At 42.7% G+C, this 18,887-nt stretch overlaps 1 protein-coding gene and 1 long non-coding RNA gene across 11 annotated transcripts in view; one reads left to right on the plus strand and one right to left on the minus strand.

Annotated features, from left to right (window-relative positions):
- Positions 1-8,470, plus strand: part of PAXIP1 (PAX interacting protein 1) — a 56,051-nt gene extending 47,581 nt beyond the window's left edge. For 6 of the 10 annotated variants that reach the window (XM_028489525.2, XM_055084727.1, XM_028489526.2 and 3 more), the window contains 3 exons: positions 6,425-6,525; positions 7,534-7,668; positions 7,753-8,206. In XM_028489525.2, coding sequence (XP_028345326.1) covers positions 6,425-6,525; positions 7,534-7,668; positions 7,753-8,184 — 668 coding nt within the window. In that variant the 3' untranslated portion in view covers positions 8,185-8,206. Of the gene's footprint in view, positions 1-6,424; positions 6,526-7,533; positions 7,669-7,752; positions 8,207-8,356 lie in introns of those variants that run through there. The other 4 variants (XM_024131852.3, XM_055084731.1, XM_055084729.1 and 1 more) reach the window with 3 other exon arrangements.
- The window catches only part of LOC102975624 (uncharacterized), a 46,454-nt gene that overhangs the window by 21,510 nt on the left and 6,057 nt on the right, over positions 1-18,887 (minus strand). Inside the window, exons 3-5 of the long non-coding RNA XR_003679669.2 lie at positions 8,135-10,033; positions 6,343-6,528; positions 5,328-5,425 (exon numbers count right to left, since the gene is read on the minus strand). This is a non-coding gene — a long non-coding RNA (uncharacterized lncRNA). The remainder of the gene's footprint in view (positions 1-5,327; positions 5,426-6,342; positions 6,529-8,134; positions 10,034-18,887) is intronic.

Consider the following 18,887-nt stretch of genomic DNA (forward strand, 5'->3'; position numbering starts at 1 on the left):
TTTATTTATCTTCTCAAAGAACCAGCTTTTAGTTTTATTGATCTTTGCTATTGTTTCCTTCATTTCTTTTTCATTTATTTCTGATCTGATCTTTATGGTTTCTTTCCTTCTGCTAACTCTGGGTGTTTTTTGTTCTTCTTTCTCTAATTGCTTTAGGTGCAGGGTTAGGTTGTTTATTCGAGATGTTTCCTGTTTCTTAAGGTAGGATTGTATTGCTATAAACTTCCCTCTTAGAACTGCTTTTGCTGTATCCCATAGGTTTTGGGTCATCGTGTCTCCATCGTCATTTGTTTCTAAGTATTTTTTGATTTCCTCTCAATGGATTTCTTTAGAGTAATGGATTATCAAGAGTATTATAGACTGGTAATCTCATGCACCATGACAAACTTTAAAATGACTATCATCATTTAGCAAATATTAAAGAAATTAATATATTTTGTCAGCATAATTTATATATAAGGTCCATTTAGATATATAATGTCTAGGGATTTTTAACCACCACAGTCCTCTATATATTATAAGCATATAAGAAATTATAATTAAGATATAAACCCATAACATTTAAAATTTTTAAAAATCCACTATCTTTCACAACAAAAATACAAATGGGAGATGATTAGTTGGTTAATTAAATAATTATTCTGATAAAAAATTCTCTACATAAAGCACAGATACTATAGAAATAAAGGCCAAAATCCCTCTTAGAAAATACATTTTCTATTCACACTATAATAGATAAATTTAAAGATATGCCATGAATTAATGAACAAAAACAGGGACCATAGGAATTTTTGTGCAAGTATCAACTTCTGTCGTCCTTAGCATATGTCTTACACTCTTAGTTTCTCAATTATCTGCAAATAAAGGTTTTATTATTAGTTTCACTTAGGGATTTATTAATATCTAAAATTTTTCTTTGGGGTTAGTGACAGTCTCCATCAACTAAATACTAGGACAGTAGGATGGCATTGCTATGACTTTTTTAAAATATAATTTTTTAGAGCAGTTTTGGGTATACAGCCAAATAGACTGAAAGATCCAAGGAATTCCTATATTCCCGCTTCCCCTATACACACACAGTTTCCCCATTATCAACATTCTGCACCACAGCAGTACATTTGTTACAATTGATGAACCTACACTGATGCATCCTTATCATCCACAAAGTCCATAGTTTATATTAGGGGTCTCTCAGTGTTGTACACTCTGGGTTTGAACAAGTGTATAATGACACATATTTGTCATTATAGTATCATACAGAATAGTTTCATTGTCCTAAAAATTCTCTATGTTATGCCTATTCCTCTTTCTCTCCACTAACCCCTGACAATCACTGATGTTTATACTATCTGTAGTTTTGCCTTTTCAATAATGTCATATAATTAGAATCATACAGTGAGAAGCTTTTTCGTATTGGCTTCTTTCACCTAGTAATATGCATTTAAGATTCTTCCATGTCTTCTCATGGCTTGATAACTCATTTCTCTTTAGCAGTGGTTAATATTCCATTATCTGGGTATATCACAGTTTATTCATTCACCTACTGAAAGATATCTTGGTTGCTTCTAAGTTTGGGCATTTATGAGTAAAGTTGCTTAAACAACCTTCCACAAATTTTTGTGTGGACATAAGTTTTTAATACATTTGGATAAATACCAAGGAGCATAACTACTGGATTATATGGTAAAAATATGTTCAGTTTTGTAAGAAACTGCCAAACTGTTTTCCAAAGTACCTGAATTCAAACATTTTGAATTTCGACCAGCAAGGAATGTGAGTTTCTGCTGTTCCACATTCTTGCCAGTATTTGGTATTGTCAGTGTTTTGGGTTTTGTACTAATAAATGAATAGTAGTATTTCATTGTTTTAATTTTTGATTCCCTTGGGGCATATAATGAACATCTTTGCATATACGTATTTGCCATCTGTATATCCTTTTAGGTGAGGTGTCTGCACAGGCCTTTGTCCATTTTTAAATTAGGTTGTTCATTTTCCCATTGTTGAGTTTTAAGAGTTCTTTATGTATTTTGGATAACAGTCCTTTATCAGTTGTCATTTGAAAATAGTCTCTTAGTCTCTGGTTTGTCTTCTCCTTCTACTGTCATGGTCTTCCACAAGCAGAGGTTTTGAATTTTAATGAAGTCTAGTTTCTCAATTATTTGTTTCATGGATCTTGCCTTTGGTGTTGTATCTAAAAAGTCATTGCCATACCCAAGGTTCTGTTCTGGTGGATGAGGGTGGATCTTGTCTTTCTGGTGGGCAGGTCCACGTCTGGTGGTGTGTTTGGGGATGTTGGTAGCCTTATTATGATTTTATGCAGCCTCTCTGCTAATGGATGGGGCTGTAGTCCTGTCTTGCTATTTGTTGGGCATAGAGTGTCCAGCACTGTTCGTTGCTGGTCCTTGAGTGAAGCTGGGTCTTGGTGTTGAGATGGAGATCTCTGGGAGATTTTCGCCGTTTGATATTACGTGGAGCCGGGAGGTCTCTTGTGGACCAGTGTCCTGAGGTTGGTTCTCCCACCTCAGAGACACAGCCGTGACGCCTGGCTGGAGCGCCAAGAGCCTTTAATCCACACAGCTCAAAATAAAAGGGAGAAAAAATAGAAAGGAAAGAAAGGGAGGAGGGAAGGAGGGAAGGAAGAAAGGAAGAAGAGAAAATAAAGTAGGATAAAGTATAGTTATTAAAATAAAAATTATTAAGAAAAATTTTATTTAAAAAAAAAAGGGTCGGTCTAACCCTAGGACAAATGGTGAAAGCAAAGCTACACACAGCTCAAAATAAAAGGGAGAAAAAATAGAAAGGAAAGAAAGGGAGGAGGGAAGGAGGGAAGGAAGAAAGGAAGAGAAAATAAAGTAGGATAAAGTATAGTTATTAAAATAAAAAATAATTATTAAGAAAAATTTTATTTAAAAAAAAAAGGGTCGGTCTAGGACAAATGGTGAAAGCAAAGCTATACAGACAAAATCTCACACCGCAGCACACGCCTACACACTCACAAAAAGAAAAAAGGGGAAAATAATAGTATATCTTGCTCCCAAAGTCCACCTCCTCAACTTGGGATATTTCGCTGTCTATTCAGGTTTTCCACAGATGCAGGGCACCTCAAGTTGATTGTGAAGCTTTAATCCGCTGCTTCTGAGGCTGCTGGGAAAAACCTCCCCCTCTCCTCTTTGTTCGCACAGCTCCTGGGGTTCAGCTTTGGACTTGGCCCCGCCTCTGCGTGTAGGTCGTCCAAGGGCGTCTGCCCTTCGCTCAGACAGGACGGGGTTAAAGGAGGAGCTGATTCAGGGGCTCTGGCACAGGCCGGGGGCAGGGAGGGGCACGGATGCGGGGCGAGCCTGCGGCGGCAGGGGCCGGCGTGACGCTGCACCGGCCCGAGGCGCGCCACGCGTTCTCCCGGGAAGCTGTCCCTGGATCCCGGGACGCCGGCAGTGGCGGGCTGCTCGAGCTCCCGGGAGGGGCGGTGTGGAGAGTGACCTGTGCTTGCACACAGGCCTCTTGGCTGCGGCAGCAGCAACCCTAGCGTCCCACGCCCGTCTCTGCTGTCCGCGCCGACAGCCGTGGCTCGCGCCCGTTTCTGGAGCTCCTTTATGCGGTGCCCTTAATCCCCCCTCCTCGCGCCCCAGGAAGCAAAGAGGCAAGAGAAAGGTCTCCTGTTTCTTCGGCAGCTCCGCGCCCGTTTCTGGAGCTCCTTTACGCGGCGCGCTTAAACCCCTCTCCTCGCGCACCAGGAAGCAAAGAGGAAAGAAAAGGTCTCTTGCCTCTTCGGCAGCTCCAGACTTCTTCCGGACTCCCTCCCGGCCAGCCGTGGCGCACTAGCCCCTTCAGGCTGTGTCCCCGCCGCCAACCCCAGTGCTCTCCCTGGGATCCGACCTCCGAAGCCCGAGGCTCAGCTCCCAGCCCCCGCCCGCCCCGGCCGGTGAGCAGATGAGCCTCTCAGGCTGGTGAGTGCCGGTCGGCACCGATCCTCTGTGCGGCCGCTTTGCCCTCCGCACCCTGTGGCTGCGCTCTCCTCCGCGGCTCCAAAGCTTCCCCCCTCCGCCACCTGCAGTCTCCACCCGCGAAGGGGCTTCTAGTGTGTGGAAAGCTTTCCTCCTTCATGGCTCCCTCCTGCTGGTGCAGGTCCTGTCCCTATTCTTTTGTCTCTGTTTATTCTTTTTTCTTTTGCCCTACCCAGGTACGTGGGGAGTTTCTTGCCTTTTGGGAGGTCTGAGGTCTTTTGCCAGCGTTCGATGGGTGTTCTGTAGGAGCAGTTCCACGTGTAGATGTATTTCTGATGTATCTGTGAGGAGGAAGGTGATCTCCGCGTCTTACTCTTTCGCCATCTTCTCTCTCCCTCCTCAGCCAGGCTTCTTGACGAGTCATTTATGGGAAGCACTTTGAAACTTTGCAGATACTGCTGTTCCCTGTCAGACTTTTGATTTATTTCCCACGCGCTCTCCTATCTCCTTGTTATCGTCTTGTCGTCACCGACCCCCATATCGTCCCCACTGTGACCAGGGGTTGCCGCTCAGGCTGGCTTCCGTGTCCTGTCCACCTCTCCTGTTGGGTTGACCACGTGGTAGCTCTTGGCAAAACAAGAATGTTCTGGGCTCCTCTTAACGCTTCTCTGCCCTGGTTCCGCACCAGCGTTTTCCCGAGGATCCCCGAGTCCGTTCAGTGTAAAGCTGGGGGTGGATGGACGGTGCTCGTGGCCCTTGGGTGTTGCTCCTGCTGAACCCGCTTCCCACTTCCTGTGTCTGTCTGTCCGATGCCAGTCTGCCAGCATGGGGTTGGTCCTCGTTTCCTCCCTCCTGTTGTCTGTAACCCTTTCTCCAACAGCAGTGAGAAGCCCGGCTTCCAGGGTCCTAATGAACTTGTTAACTTACTTGATAAGCCGCACTGTATGTAGTCAGCACCCCATCGACCACCGCTGCCCCCGGCAGTGCAGCCCCTCTCACTGGGCTGTGACGCCCCTCGGGGCCTGACAGCTCTAAAACTGGATTGCTCAAGAAGTGGTAGGGGATAATTTTGGAATTTTGTATTTAATTTCTGTAATTTGAGACACCAATTTTATAATCTTTCTGGAAGACGCGTGTCCTTTGTGCTGCTGTGAAAAGTTTAATTTTCAGGTTGACTCTTTCTACGGATTCTTAGCAAGTTAATGTAACTCTGCTGCTCCTTTTAGAAAACCAAAATGTCAGCATCTCCTTGGACAGGATTGTTTTAGCTACTTTGTTATATTTCAGTGTCATCGTCTCTTATCATAAATATTAACTACTTCTTGGTACCCCCTCATAGTTCTCCAGAAGGCATATATCAACCTTGATTTTGCCGTGGACACTTACATATCACTTCAGGGACTTCCCTGGCCGTCCAGTGGTTAAGACTCCGTGCTCCCAATGCAGGGGGCCCAGGTGCCATCCCTGGTCAGGGAACTAGATCCCTAAAAAAAAAAAAAAAAAAAAAAATCCTGCATGCTGCAACTAAGACCTGGCACACTCTAAATAAATATTTTAAACAAAACAAATATATCACTTCATGCATGAGAGTACATTTTTGTTCATTTTTTAATTCATCATTTTTTTTAGAAATTCTTCTCGTCTTCCACCTAAACCAGTATAGTGCCTTGTTTATCTGCTGATGGCTGATCCATTTTGTATTTCGAGCAGTTGTTAAATTTCAGCATTTCTTCAGTGACATGATTGCTCTTGCCCCGTGGTCCTTGAGCTCAGAATGGTTTTTACATTTTTAAGGCATTGTTTCAGAAAAAGAAGGGCACATCACACAAAAAAATATGTGGCCTACAACGTGTGTCCTCCGCCTGACCCTGACCCTAGACTCTCCCTGCTTTGGGCTGTGTTACACAGTTTGGTTATTATGATGAAAAGAAGATTAAACTATTTTGTGATCTTTACCTTTTGACAAATTAGATATTTCTTAAAAATTCTTAAATCTTCAAAATTTGGTAAAACCATTCTTTATAAATTGCCATACATATTCATAGATTTAAAAGGAACGTGTTTTTGGTAAATCTCAGCTAATTGAGTCTAATGGCTCTGGAGTCACCGTGGTCCCTACACACGACACGATGACAGTTCTCGGCTCTCCCTCCAGGACTGGAGCTCTTCCCCTGGGTCTGTGGGCTTGGAGCCCTGTGAGCGCCCTGGGACCGTGTGAGATTACAGCTGAGGGGTGTGGAGGGGCCAGGGCTCTCAGTCCAGTTTTTTCAGAATGCTAAGAAACACTGACCGAGGAGGGACAGTGTCTTCGGCCTGGCTGTTTTCAGGAGAAAAGTAATGGACAAATATAACAGGTGAGGCTTTTGTTCACAGGTAAATGTGAGCCGTGAACCACACGCACCTGACTGGGGGCAGCCTGGAGCGGGTGGCACGGTGAATCCGGGTGCCGTGCACTGTTCGGACGGTGCTGTTCTCTTTTCCAGATGAGCAAAACTACCTTCTCCGAGATGCCGAGGCTGAGGTGCTTTTCTCCTTCAGTCTGGAAGAGTCCTTGAGGAGGGCACGCGTGTCTCCGCTCTTTAAGGTACTGTTGGAGGGGGAGGTCAGATAAGGTCCCCGACACGACAGCTGCTGCAGCTGTGGGCGACAGCGGGGGCCTCCGGGGAGCCAGGCCCCCCCCACACACACCGTCCCCACTGCATGGCAGTCCTCCTCCGGCGGGGTGTTTCTGGAGGTCTTTGGCACCTGCAGAGTCCTGCTGTTTATCATAGCTAAAAGAATCCCATACAAAGTTAAATAAATAGACTAGAGATATGCATTACAGATACCCGGTTCAAAGAGTTATGTGTAAATAGGTAGACATTTAAATTGATGTTTTTGCTTTTAACAACTTACATTACTTAATACTATTCTCATTAAATGTATACTCAGCTAGAGAATGGAGACCATTCTTGGGAACATATTAATTGAATCTGTGCCTAATAATTCTAGACTAGAATATTTAAATATTTGTTAGATAAGAAAGAACACTGGAAAATTGTCTTTGTGTCAAACAAACAGTGGCTCAGTAAATTAAGATAATCATTTTTTTACCGTTCTTAAGGAGCCAATTTAGGAATCAGAAATGATTTGCAATACTGAGTATTTTACCTAAGATAGTCCGATTTTTCTAAATATTTGAGGAGTTTGAAACAAAATAGTATTTTTGGTACACTTAGGAGCAAGGGTGTTTGTTAGAAAATTTTAACCAGCAAAATCATTTCCTATTCTGTTTGAGCTTTACAGTTTAGAATTTTATAGAAATTGAGAAGAATGTTCCTATTCTTGCTTTCATTGCAGAGTACTTCATGTCTTTTAGGAACATAGGTTCTAGTTGCTGTTGATAAGCATAGGTCACACCTAACAATATGAAAGTGCTGAAGTTACTTCCGAATTTACACACCTGGATTCAGACTGGGGGCCAGCAGGGGTAGTACGTGTGTCCCCATGAAATTAGACATTGTGTCCAAAATCTCGGGGTAGAATGAGAAATTACGTACACTAAAAATTCAATTTAAAAAACATAATACACATATTTTCATTTTATTTTTAGGCGAAATATTTCTACATCACTCCTGGAATCTGCCCGAGTCTTTCAACTATGAAAGCGATCGTGGAATGTGCAGGAGGGAAAGTACTGTCTAAACAACCATCTTTCCGGAAACTCATGGAACATAAGCAAAATAAGGTGGACAGAAGTAAAATACGCTATTGAATTCATCGTCATGTATAAGATCCATTGTTTAGTAACCAGTAATTTTCTTTTCATTAGAGTTTGTCAGAAATAATTTTGATATCCTGTGAAAATGACCTTCACTTGTGTCGAGAATATTTTGCCAGAGGAATAGGTATGGTTTCTTCCTCCTCTTGCTCTGTATTCAGAGTGTGTAGGTACACACACAGCAGTGCATTTCTTCAGCCGTTTTTGTTTTCATTCCTCTCAGATGTCCATAACGCAGAGTTCGTTCTAACTGGAGTGCTCACACAGACACTGGACTACGAGTCATATCCTTTGAGATGTGCGCTGCGGACCCCCGCGCATCCTCGACGTCAGCTGTGTGGGCCCCGTAGCTCCATGAATGAGGACATTTTTGCCAGAGCTGGTGATAAAAGAGCCCTTCCATTCTTATATCTATCTCTGGGTTTTTTCCTACCTTTGGGTGGTTGGTGGGTGTCACCTCAGGGTCCCTTTTCTTGCATCTGAAGGAGCCCGAGTCATTCTGCCCCAGGACAGCTGGAGCCCCGGGTGGATGGTTCAGAGGTGCAGGGGTTGGCGAGGGCTTGGGCGCCCAAAGCTCACCACCTCGGCGTGCGGCCTGTAGTGGATGCTGTCTCTAGTTTGCGTTGTTTGGCAGTTGTTTTCCTCAACGAGCTTACATATAAATTTAACTGACACATCTGCGCTGGTGACTGGAGCCCGGTGCACGGGTCTGGCTGTGTCAGCTGCCGGATGGAGCAGCCCCTGCTCCCTTCAGACGCCCTTGTTTTCCAGCTGCTTTCTTCGGGGACAAGCATTGTAAAGCAGGAAGACAAATATATTAAATATACTGCATCTTATTAAGATGTGCAATTTTATTCTGAGGAAACATAAATTATGTTTTGTATTATATGACTTTAAGAGCCCACGTCAGGTTTTATGATTCATTTGCCGGGTTTTTAAATGTTTTCACAACACTGTTGTTAATGGAACTTTAGCTGCAAATAAAATGGTGTAAATAAAGACCTTGCTATCTCTAAAGTATGGATGTTAAAGATTTGAAATGTTTTGTACTTTTATTTTTATTTCTTACACTCTTTTCTTTTATATTGATATCTTGCCCACATTTTAAATAAATGTACTTTTGAACTTAGAATTGAGTGGTCCTTTGTTGTTTTACATTTTTTTGTATAATTTGTATGATTTGCATTAAACTGGATCACATTTTAAGTAATTTCAAGGCAAAAATATTTTCTAGTAAATTTTCTCCTGAAGAAATAATTTCTGGAAGGTAGCCATTTTCTGTCAAGGTAATAAATAAATTCCTGGGCAGAGGCATATTCAGAATATTTAGCAATTACTAGAAACAGGCAGGCACCAACCAGCCAGAATCATTAATACCACAAAAACCCATATATATATCCTGCTTCTATTCCAGGTGTGGTTCTAATACACATCCTGTTGGGTTGTAGGTACAGAAGCATACTGGCGCCTACCATCTTATCAGTAATTACTAACATGAATATATAATATACATTTAGCCTACCATCTTATCAGTAATTACTAACATGAATATATAATATACATTTATTAATATAGTCAAGAACGATACTGTCACAGAGGTTCAGCACTGTCCTCACGTCACCGCTCATCAGGTGTGTTCCTCAAACACTGGATTTGCCTCCAGAGCAACGTCTGAGATGTCTTCCTAGAAGGAGTTGTGATCTGCTCCAAAGTCTACTCGCCAATTGCACAGTCTCTACAGTTTAATTCTCAAACACAGTTTAAGTGGAGCACCTGTATTAAAAGAGTTAGTGAACTCCCCATCCCAGGAATTCTCAGCATTCCCGTAAGGCTCTGACGTTGGTTACACACATTGAAGACGTCATTACTTTAGGTGTTCTCCCAACTCTGAGGGTGGAACCGCATGGGGTTACTCCTACCAAGGGGAAGGGAATCGCCCACGACTTCACAATTTTAAAGTGGGGCTCAACACCTTCAGCCTTACCTGTGCCGTCTCAAAAGCCTCGACCTGTGGCAACTTCCCAGTGACCCAGCTGCTGCCGTGTGGGTACACCTTCACTCTCTCAACACGAGTGATTGAGTGATAGGCTGATGATTGTCTACTGGAGACATTTATCTGTTGAGCTCCTTAAAATACCCCCGAACAGGTTTGTTCAGATGTACCACGTGCTGGCACGCACTTGTATTTTTAACAAACTGTATCTCAAACTGTGTACGTTTTTAGCTCATACTTTTATACCTAAGCAAACTTAGGGATACTTACCTGCAGAACTGACCTTTTCTCCTCACGTACAACAGGTGGAATGAGTGTTGATATGCAATAATTTAGAATCTGTAAAATCCCAGAAGTACAGAAGAGTCATAAGTAGGAACAAAATCTTGATCGCAAAGCATTCAGAATATGGCCCTCCTTCTTACACCCTTGAAGAAAAGTGAAGATAATGATGGAATAAAGGCCTTCTGGGTAGAGTATATGCATCTGTTCAGTCTTCAGTGGAGACGGGGTTTGTTTAACAAACATGCAAGTATGACTGACTTGATTAACCTTTCAGTGAGTGTTTTTTTCAAAAGCTGCCAAGAATATTCCTTAAAAACTCCAGGAGCTGTCTGCAGCCAACTGGCTTGCACAGCTGCTAGGCATTGATTTGGTGGCTCAGAGGAAGTTATATGTGAACGTCTAAGAATAAAGTAAATCAACTTCTTAGAGAAGTTGACTAGGTTAGAAAATTATTTCTCCTAGGAAAAGAAGTCTCACTTAGTCCTGTTGTTTTCGTCTGGCTCAAGGTTTTTTAATACAAATGCAAACCACATACGTAATTTTAAAGTTTCTGGTAGCCACAGTAAAAAAGCTTTTAGATTTAGTTTCTAAAACTTTATTTAATATATCTAAAATATTGTTTCATTTACAAGTAATAGTCTTAATTGAGTTTTACTCTTCTTTTTTTATATTTCATACCACTTACAGTTTAAAAAGATATATATACCCAAGTTATTCTAAGGGTAAGGTGTTTTCCAGTAACTGAGTTAGTGCCAACTTTTTAAAATTAATTTTTATTGGAGCGTAGTTGATTTACAATGTCATGTTAGTTTCAGGTGTACAGCAAAGTGAATCAGTTATACATATACACATATCCACTCTTTTTTAGATTCTTTTCCCATACAGGTCATTACAGAGTACTGAGTGGAGTTCTCTGTGCCGTACAGTAGGTTCTTACTATCTATTTTATATATAGTAGTGTGTGTATGTCAATCCCAATCTCCCAATTTATCCCTCCCCCACCGGTGTTAATTTTAAGTTAAGATTCACGAAACAGATCGACAGCTCAGCTCTCCTCTCGCGCCAGGCACGTTTTCAGTGCTCGGTGACCGGGCGCAGCTGGTCACCTGTGAGGAGCGTGAGCCGTCTGTATCCCGTCTCACTTTGCACATGAGGGTAGAAGAAATGTGAATGCCACTGAAGACGACATACATGCTACATCCAGATAAGCCCAGGACCGTGTCTCTGTGCAGACAAAAGCACAGGCCTTTGAATCAAGAATCAAGATGGCGGAATAGAGAGACATGGAGCTCGCCCCCTCCCACAAATACATCAGAAGTACATCCACACGTGGAGCAGCTCTCACAGAGCACCTGCCGAGCCCTGGCAGAGAATCTCAGACACCCAGAAGTGCAAGGAAGATCTCCATGTAACCCCGCAGGATGAAGGGAAAAAAGGAAGCAGGATGGGACCTGTGCCCTTGGGAGGGAGCTGCAAAAGAGGAAAGGTTCCCGCACCCTGGGAAGACCCTCGCTCACGGGGAGATCAGCCGGGACAGAAAGGGGGCTTCAGGGGCTCAGAGGAGAGTGAGGCAGCCGGTGTGCGGCAGGCAGAAGAGAGAGAGACCAGCCCAGAGGGTCTGTGCCACCTCCCTGCAGCCCCCAGCCTGAAACACACGCCTGCTGGTGCATGCGGGGTTTGGGGGCTGAAACTCAGGCTTCAGAGGACAGACCAGGGGAGAGGACTGGGGTTGGCTGCACGGACACAGCCTGAAGGGGCTGGAGTGCAGTATGGGCTGCGCGGAAGAAGCCCAACCCGCCATAGAAGCGAAGCGCCATTGTTAAGGGGCACACGTGGAGGGAAGGGTGGGGCCCGCCAGAGCAGCCTCACTCTGTGCGCTCACAGCCAGCTCGCACCACCGTTGGAACCCCAATAACATGTGCGCAAAGAGAGCGGTGGGCCCCCCAGAGCGGCCTCTTTCTCCGCGCTCTCAGCTGACACGGCGCTGCCTTCACCAGCTCTGGGAGCACGCGTAAGAGCCAGTGGGCTGTCCACACGCCGAGGCGGGGCTGAAATCAGAGCCCTCTCCCTGTGGCTGTACAATCCACAGATCTGTGCCACTGCCGCCAGCTTTGCAAACTCAGTGCTGGGTGGACAACGGGTGCTTCCGTGGCTGGGACAGGCCTGGCCTTAGCAGCTGTGGGCTCTGTGTGGGTGCACACGTGGGGCGGGGCCGGGGTCTGGGCTGCTTCCGTAGCTCCCACCGCAGGTCTAGGTGCGAAACTACTGCAGCCCTGGTACCCGACTTCGGTGGACCTGCACTGGTGGTTTTGTGAACACAGTGCCTGAGGGACACCAGGGCCAACTGCCTGCATCCCCACCATGGAGGCGAGGCCGAGAGGAGTGCCAATAACAGCGCATTTGGGGAGCCCACGAATGGATGACAGGTGAGACCAGGCAGTGTGCTGTGCACACGGGGACTGCTCCAGCGGGGGAATACTCGGTGGCTCCTCTCCCAGTGGGAGCGCGCTCCAATCCTGCCTACCCCACACCGCAGCTGGAAAACGGGTCCAGGGGCTTCTGCTCCAGCAGCTGGGGAGCAGACACTGCCCCCAACAGGGCAGTGACAACCACACAGCAAAGAGGAGGCCCCGCTCAACATCTGGGCGGGCTCTGGTCACCACCACACCAGTCACACCCCTTTTCAGGGGGATAACGGCCAGGACACACTGAGGAAAGAGGCGGCAGGCATCCGTACTCAAAACAGCCCTCGCACCAAAAATATTAAACCTATGCAAGCTACACAGGGACTCCCGCATAAAAATAGCCCTCCAAGACCACAGTAGATAATTGTTTCTCCTAAACTCATAGAGAAGCATAAATAAAATGAAGAAGCAGAGGAATCGCTCCCAGTTAAAAGGTCAAGAGAATTCCCCTGAAAGAACAATGAAACAGACCTCTTCAATCTAACAGACACCAAATTCACAAAGGAGATAATGAAAATACTAAAGGAATTAAGAAGGGCTATTGATAGAGATGCAGATTACTGTTATCAAGGAACTGGAAACTATAAAGAGAAACCAAAAACAAATTAGAAAACTCATTTGCCAGGATGAAAGCTAAGCTTAAGGCAATAAAAGGCAGAGTGAATAATGACGAATGAATAAGTGATCTGGAAGACAGAATAATGGAAATCACCTAATCAGACAGCAGACAGAAAGCCAAATGAAAGCAATATAAGAGACCTATGGGATAATATAAAGTGTGCCAATCTACACATAAGAGGGATCCCAGAAGGAGAAGAAAGAGAAAAGGGGACCGAAAATGTATTTGAAGAAATTATGGCTGAAAACTTCCCAAACCTAAAGAAGGAAACAGATATCCACATACAGGAAGCACAGAGGTCCCAAACAAGATGAACCCAAACAGACCTACACCAAGACAGAATTAAAATGGCAAAAGTTCAAGAAAGGTCTCTAAAGGCAGCAAGAGAAAAACAAAGAGTTAATGACAAGGGAACCCCATAAGGCTATCAGCTGATTTCTCTATAGACACATTACAAGCCAGAAGGGAGAGGGAAGATATATTCAAAGTCCTGAAAGGGAAAAATCTGCAACTTAGGATACTCTACCCAGCAAGATCATCATTTAGAATAGGAGAGAGAAAGAATTTCTCAGACAAGCAAAAACTAAAAGAATACAGCAATACTAAACCTGTCCTAAAGGAAATATTGAAAGGTCTTCTCTAAATAGAAAAGAAGCAAGAATCTATAGGAAAGAGAAAATCACAATTGGAAAGTAAATCACTTAAATAAGCCAGTACACAGATTTTTAAAAAATTTAAAAATAAGATTTCTGTGAAAGCAATGACAACCACAATGAACAGCAAAAGGATAGGCATGCAGATGTAGACGAGGACATCAAAATCATAAAATGTGGGGAAGGAGAGTAAGAAAATGTACATATATATTTTTTCAGAATGTGTTTGAGCCTATGTGACTACCAGTCTAAAGCAAATAGATATTGGAAGGGGTTAACATACTTGAAAAACAGGGTAGCCGCAAATCAAAAACATATAATAGATTCACAAAAACCAAAGAAGAGAACACAAGCATAATACAAAAGAAGATCAAACTCAAAAGGAAAAGAACAAAGAAGAAATACAAAATCAATTCGAAAACAAGGTTTAAAATGGCAATAAATACATATCGATAATTACCTTAAATGTCAATGGACTAAATGCGCCAATCAAAAGACACAGTGGCAGACTGGATAAAAAAGAAACATGAGCCTACAATATGCTGCCTACAAGAGACCCACTATAGGGCAAAGGACACAGACTGAAAGCGAGGGGTTGGAAAAAGATGTCTTGTCATTGCATGAAAGGACAAGAAAGCAAGGGTAGCCATACTCATATCAGACAAAATAAACTTTAAAACAAAGGCTATAAAGATAAAGGACACTATATGATGATAAAAAGGGTCAATACAAGAAGAGGATATTACACTCATCAACATATATGCACCTCATATGGGAGCACCCAGATACATAAAACAAATACTAACAAAGGGTGAAATTGACAGGAATACAATAACAGCAGGAGAATTTAACACCCCACTCACATCAGTGGGCAGACCTTCTAGACAGAAAATCAGTAAGGCAACAGAGACCCTAAAGGATACAATAGAACAGTTAGACTAATGATATTTTCAGGACATTAGATTAAAAAACAACAACAACAACAACAAAAAAAACCCAGCATACACATTCTTTTCAAGTGCACATGAAACATTCTCCAGGATTGACCACATACTAGGGCACAAAACAAGCCTCAACAAATTTAAGAGTATAGAGATTATTTCAGCATCTTTTCTGACCACAGTTGCATGAAACTAGAAATCGACCACAGAAAAACAAGAAAAAAAAAACGATTACATGGAGACTAAGCAACATGTTACTAAAAAACCAGAGTCAATGATGAAATCAAGAAGTAAATTTAAAAATACCTCGAGACAAATGACAATGAAAACACAACCATACAAAATCTGTGAGATGCAGCAAAAGCAGTTCTTGGAAGTTCATAGCAATACAGACCCTCTTCAAGAAACAAGAAAAATCTTAGACTTCCTTGGTGGCACAGTGGTTAAGAATCCGCCTGCCAATGCAGGGGACACGGGTTCGAGCCCTGGTCCTCCCACATGCCGCAGAGCAACTAAGCCCGTGCACAACTACTGAGCCTGTGTTCTAGAGCCCATGAGCCACAACTACTGAAGCCCACGGGTCTAGAGCCTGTGCTCCACAACAAGAGAAGCCACCGCAATGAGAAGCCCACGCACATTGAAAGGTCTTCTCTAAATAGAAAAGAAGCAAGAATCTATAGGAAAGAGAAAATCACAATTGGAAAGTAAATCACTTAAATAAGCCAGTACACAGATTTTTAAAAAATTTAAAAATAAGATTTCTGTGAAAGCAATGACAACCACAATGAACAGCAAAAGGATAGGCATGCAGATGTAGACGAGGACATCAAAATCATAAAATGTGGGGAAGGAGAGTAAGAAAATGTACATATATATTTTTTCAGAATGTGTTTGAGCCTATGTGACTACCAGTCTAAAGCAAATAGATATTGGAAGGGGTTAACATACTTGAAAAACAGGGTAGCCGCAAATCAAAAACATATAATAGATTCACAAAAACCAAAGAAGAGAACACAAGCATAATACAAAAGAAGATCAAACTCAAAAGGAAAAGAACAAAGAAGAAATACAAAATCAATTCGAAAACAAGGTTTAAAATGGCAATAAATACATATCGATAATTACCTTAAATGTCAATGGACTAAATGCGCCAATCAAAAGACACAGTGGCAGACTGGATAAAAAAGAAACATGAGCCTACAATATGCTGCCTACAAGAGACCCACTATAGGGCAAAGGACACAGACTGAAAGCGAGGGGTTGGAAAAAGATGTCTTGTCATTGCATGAAAGGACAAGAAAGCAAGGGTAGCCATACTCATATCAGACAAAATAAACTTTAAAACAAAGGCTATAAAGATAAAGGACACTATATGATGATAAAAAGGGTCAATACAAGAAGAGGATATTACACTCATCAACATATATGCACCTCATATGGGAGCACCCAGATACATAAAACAAATACTAACAAAGGGTGAAATTGACAGGAATACAATAACAGCAGGAGAATTTAACACCCCACTCACATCAGTGGGCAGACCTTCTAGACAGAAAATCAGTAAGGCAACAGAGACCCTAAAGGATACAATAGAACAGTTAGACTAATGATATTTTCAGGACATTAGATTAAAAAACAACAACAACAACAACAAAAAAAACCCAGCATACACATTCTTTTCAAGTGCACATGAAACATTCTCCAGGATTGACCACATACTAGGGCACAAAACAAGCCTCAACAAATTTAAGAGTATAGAGATTATTTCAGCATCTTTTCTGACCACAGTTGCATGAAACTAGAAATCGACCACAGAAAAACAAGAAAAAAAAAACGATTACATGGAGACTAAGCAACATGTTACTAAAAAACCAGAGTCAATGATGAAATCAAGAAGTAAATTTAAAAATACCTCGAGACAAATGACAATGAAAACACAACCATACAAAATCTGTGAGATGCAGCAAAAGCAGTTCTTGGAAGTTCATAGCAATACAGACCCTCTTCAAGAAACAAGAAAAATCTTAGACTTCCTTGGTGGCACAGTGGTTAAGAATCCGCCTGCCAATGCAGGGGACACGGGTTCGAGCCCTGGTCCTCCCACATGCCGCAGAGCAACTAAGCCCGTGCACAACTACTGAGCCTGTGTTCTAGAGCCCATGAGCCACAACTACTGAAGCCCACGGGTCTAGAGCCTGTGCTCCACAACAAGAGAAGCCACCGCAATGAGAAGCCCACGCACCATAATGAAGGGTAGCCCCCTGCTCATCGCAACTAGAGAAAGCCCGCATGCAGCAACGAAGACCTAACGGAGCCAAAAATAACTAAATAAATTTACTTTAAAAACTAAAAAATTTTTAGGGATCTTAGACTTCCTTGGTGGCACAGTGGTTAAGAATCCGCCTGCCAATGCAGGGGACACGGGTTCGAGCCCTGGTCCTCCCACATGCCGCAGAGCAACTAAGCCCGTGCACAACTACTGAGCCTGTGTTCTAGAGCCCATGAGCCACAACTACTGAAGCCCACGGGTCTAGAGCCTGTGCTCCACAACAAGAGAAGCCACCGCAATGAGAAGCCCACGCACCGTAATGAAGGGTAGCCCCCTGCTCATCGCAACTAGAGAAAGCCCGCGTGCAGCAACGAAGACCTAACGGAGCCAAAAATAACTAAATAAATTTACTTTAAAAACTAAAAAATTTTTAGGGGCTTCCCTGGCGGCGCAGTGGTTGAGAGTCCGCCTGCCGACGCAGGGGGCGCGGGTTCGTGCCCTGGTCCGGGAGGATCCCGTGTGCTGCGGAGCGGCTGGGCCCGTGAACCATGGCCGCTGAGCCTGCGCGTCCGGAGCCTGTGCTCTGCAGAGGGAGAGGCCACGGCAGTGAGAGGCCCGCGTCCCGAAAAAAATAATAATAATAAAATAAAAAATTTTTAAAAAGAATCAAGAAAAATCTCAAATAAAAAACCTAACCTACCACCTAGAAGAATTAGAAAAAGAACAGACAAAACCTAAAGTCATAGAAAAAAAATCAATAAAACCAAGAGCTGCTTCTTTGAAAGGGTAAACAAAATTGACAAACCTCTGGCCAGGCTCACCAAGAAAAGAGAGAGGACCCAAAGACAATAAATAAAAGAGAAGAAATTACAACCGATACCACAGAAAACCATACGAAACCATAAGAGAATACTGTGAACAATTATATGACAACAAACTGGACAACCTAGAAGAAATGGACAACTTTCTAGAAACACACAGCCCATCAAAACTGAATCAAGAAGATAATTTGAACAGACCTATCACTGGAAGTGAAATAGAATCTGTAATAATAATAATAATAATAACAACTCTCTACAAAAGTCCAAGACCAGATGGCTTTACAGGCAAATTCTACCAAGCACACAAAGAAAAACTTAAACCAATCATTCTCAAACTCTTCCAAAAGACTGAAGAGGAGGGAACACTCCCAAAGACATTCTATGAAGCCACCATCACCCCAATAGCAAAACCAGAAAAGGACACTACCAAAAAAAGAAAATTACAGGCCAATATGTTTGAATATAGATGCAAAAATTCTCAACAAAACATTAGCAAACCGAATCCAACAACATATAAAAAAAGATCATACCCATGACCAAGCTGGATTCATCCCAGGGTCACAAGGATAGTTCAACACACGCAAAAATTAATGTAATACACGACATCAACAAAAGACAAAAACCACATGATCATCTCAACAGATGCAGAAAAAGCATTTGATAAAATTCAACATCCATTCATGATTTAAAAAATGCTTACAAAAGTGGGTATAGAGGGAACATTTCAACATAACAAAAGCTATTTATGACAAACCAACAGCCAACATAATACTCAAAGGTGAAAACCTAAAAGCATTCTTGCTAAGATCTGGAACAAGACAAGGATGCCCACTCTCACCACTGCTATTCAAAAGAGTATTGGAAGTCCTAACCACAGCAATCAGACAAGAAATAAAAAGGTATCCAAATTGGTAGGTAAGAGGTAAAATTGTCATTATATTCATATAGCATGATATATATAGAAAACCCTAAAGACTCCATGCAAAAACTACTAGAACTGATAAATGAATTCAGCAAGGTAGCAGGATACAAGATTAACATACAGAAGTTGGTTGCATTTTTTTACATTAACAATGAAATATCAGAAAGGGAATGTAAAAAACAATCCTGTTTAAAATCACATCAAAAAATACTTAGGAA

This window comes from Physeter macrocephalus, chromosome 5, assembly GCF_002837175.3.
Source record: "Physeter macrocephalus isolate SW-GA chromosome 5, ASM283717v5, whole genome shotgun sequence".
NCBI classification, from domain to species: Eukaryota; Metazoa; Chordata; class Mammalia; order Artiodactyla; family Physeteridae; genus Physeter; species Physeter macrocephalus.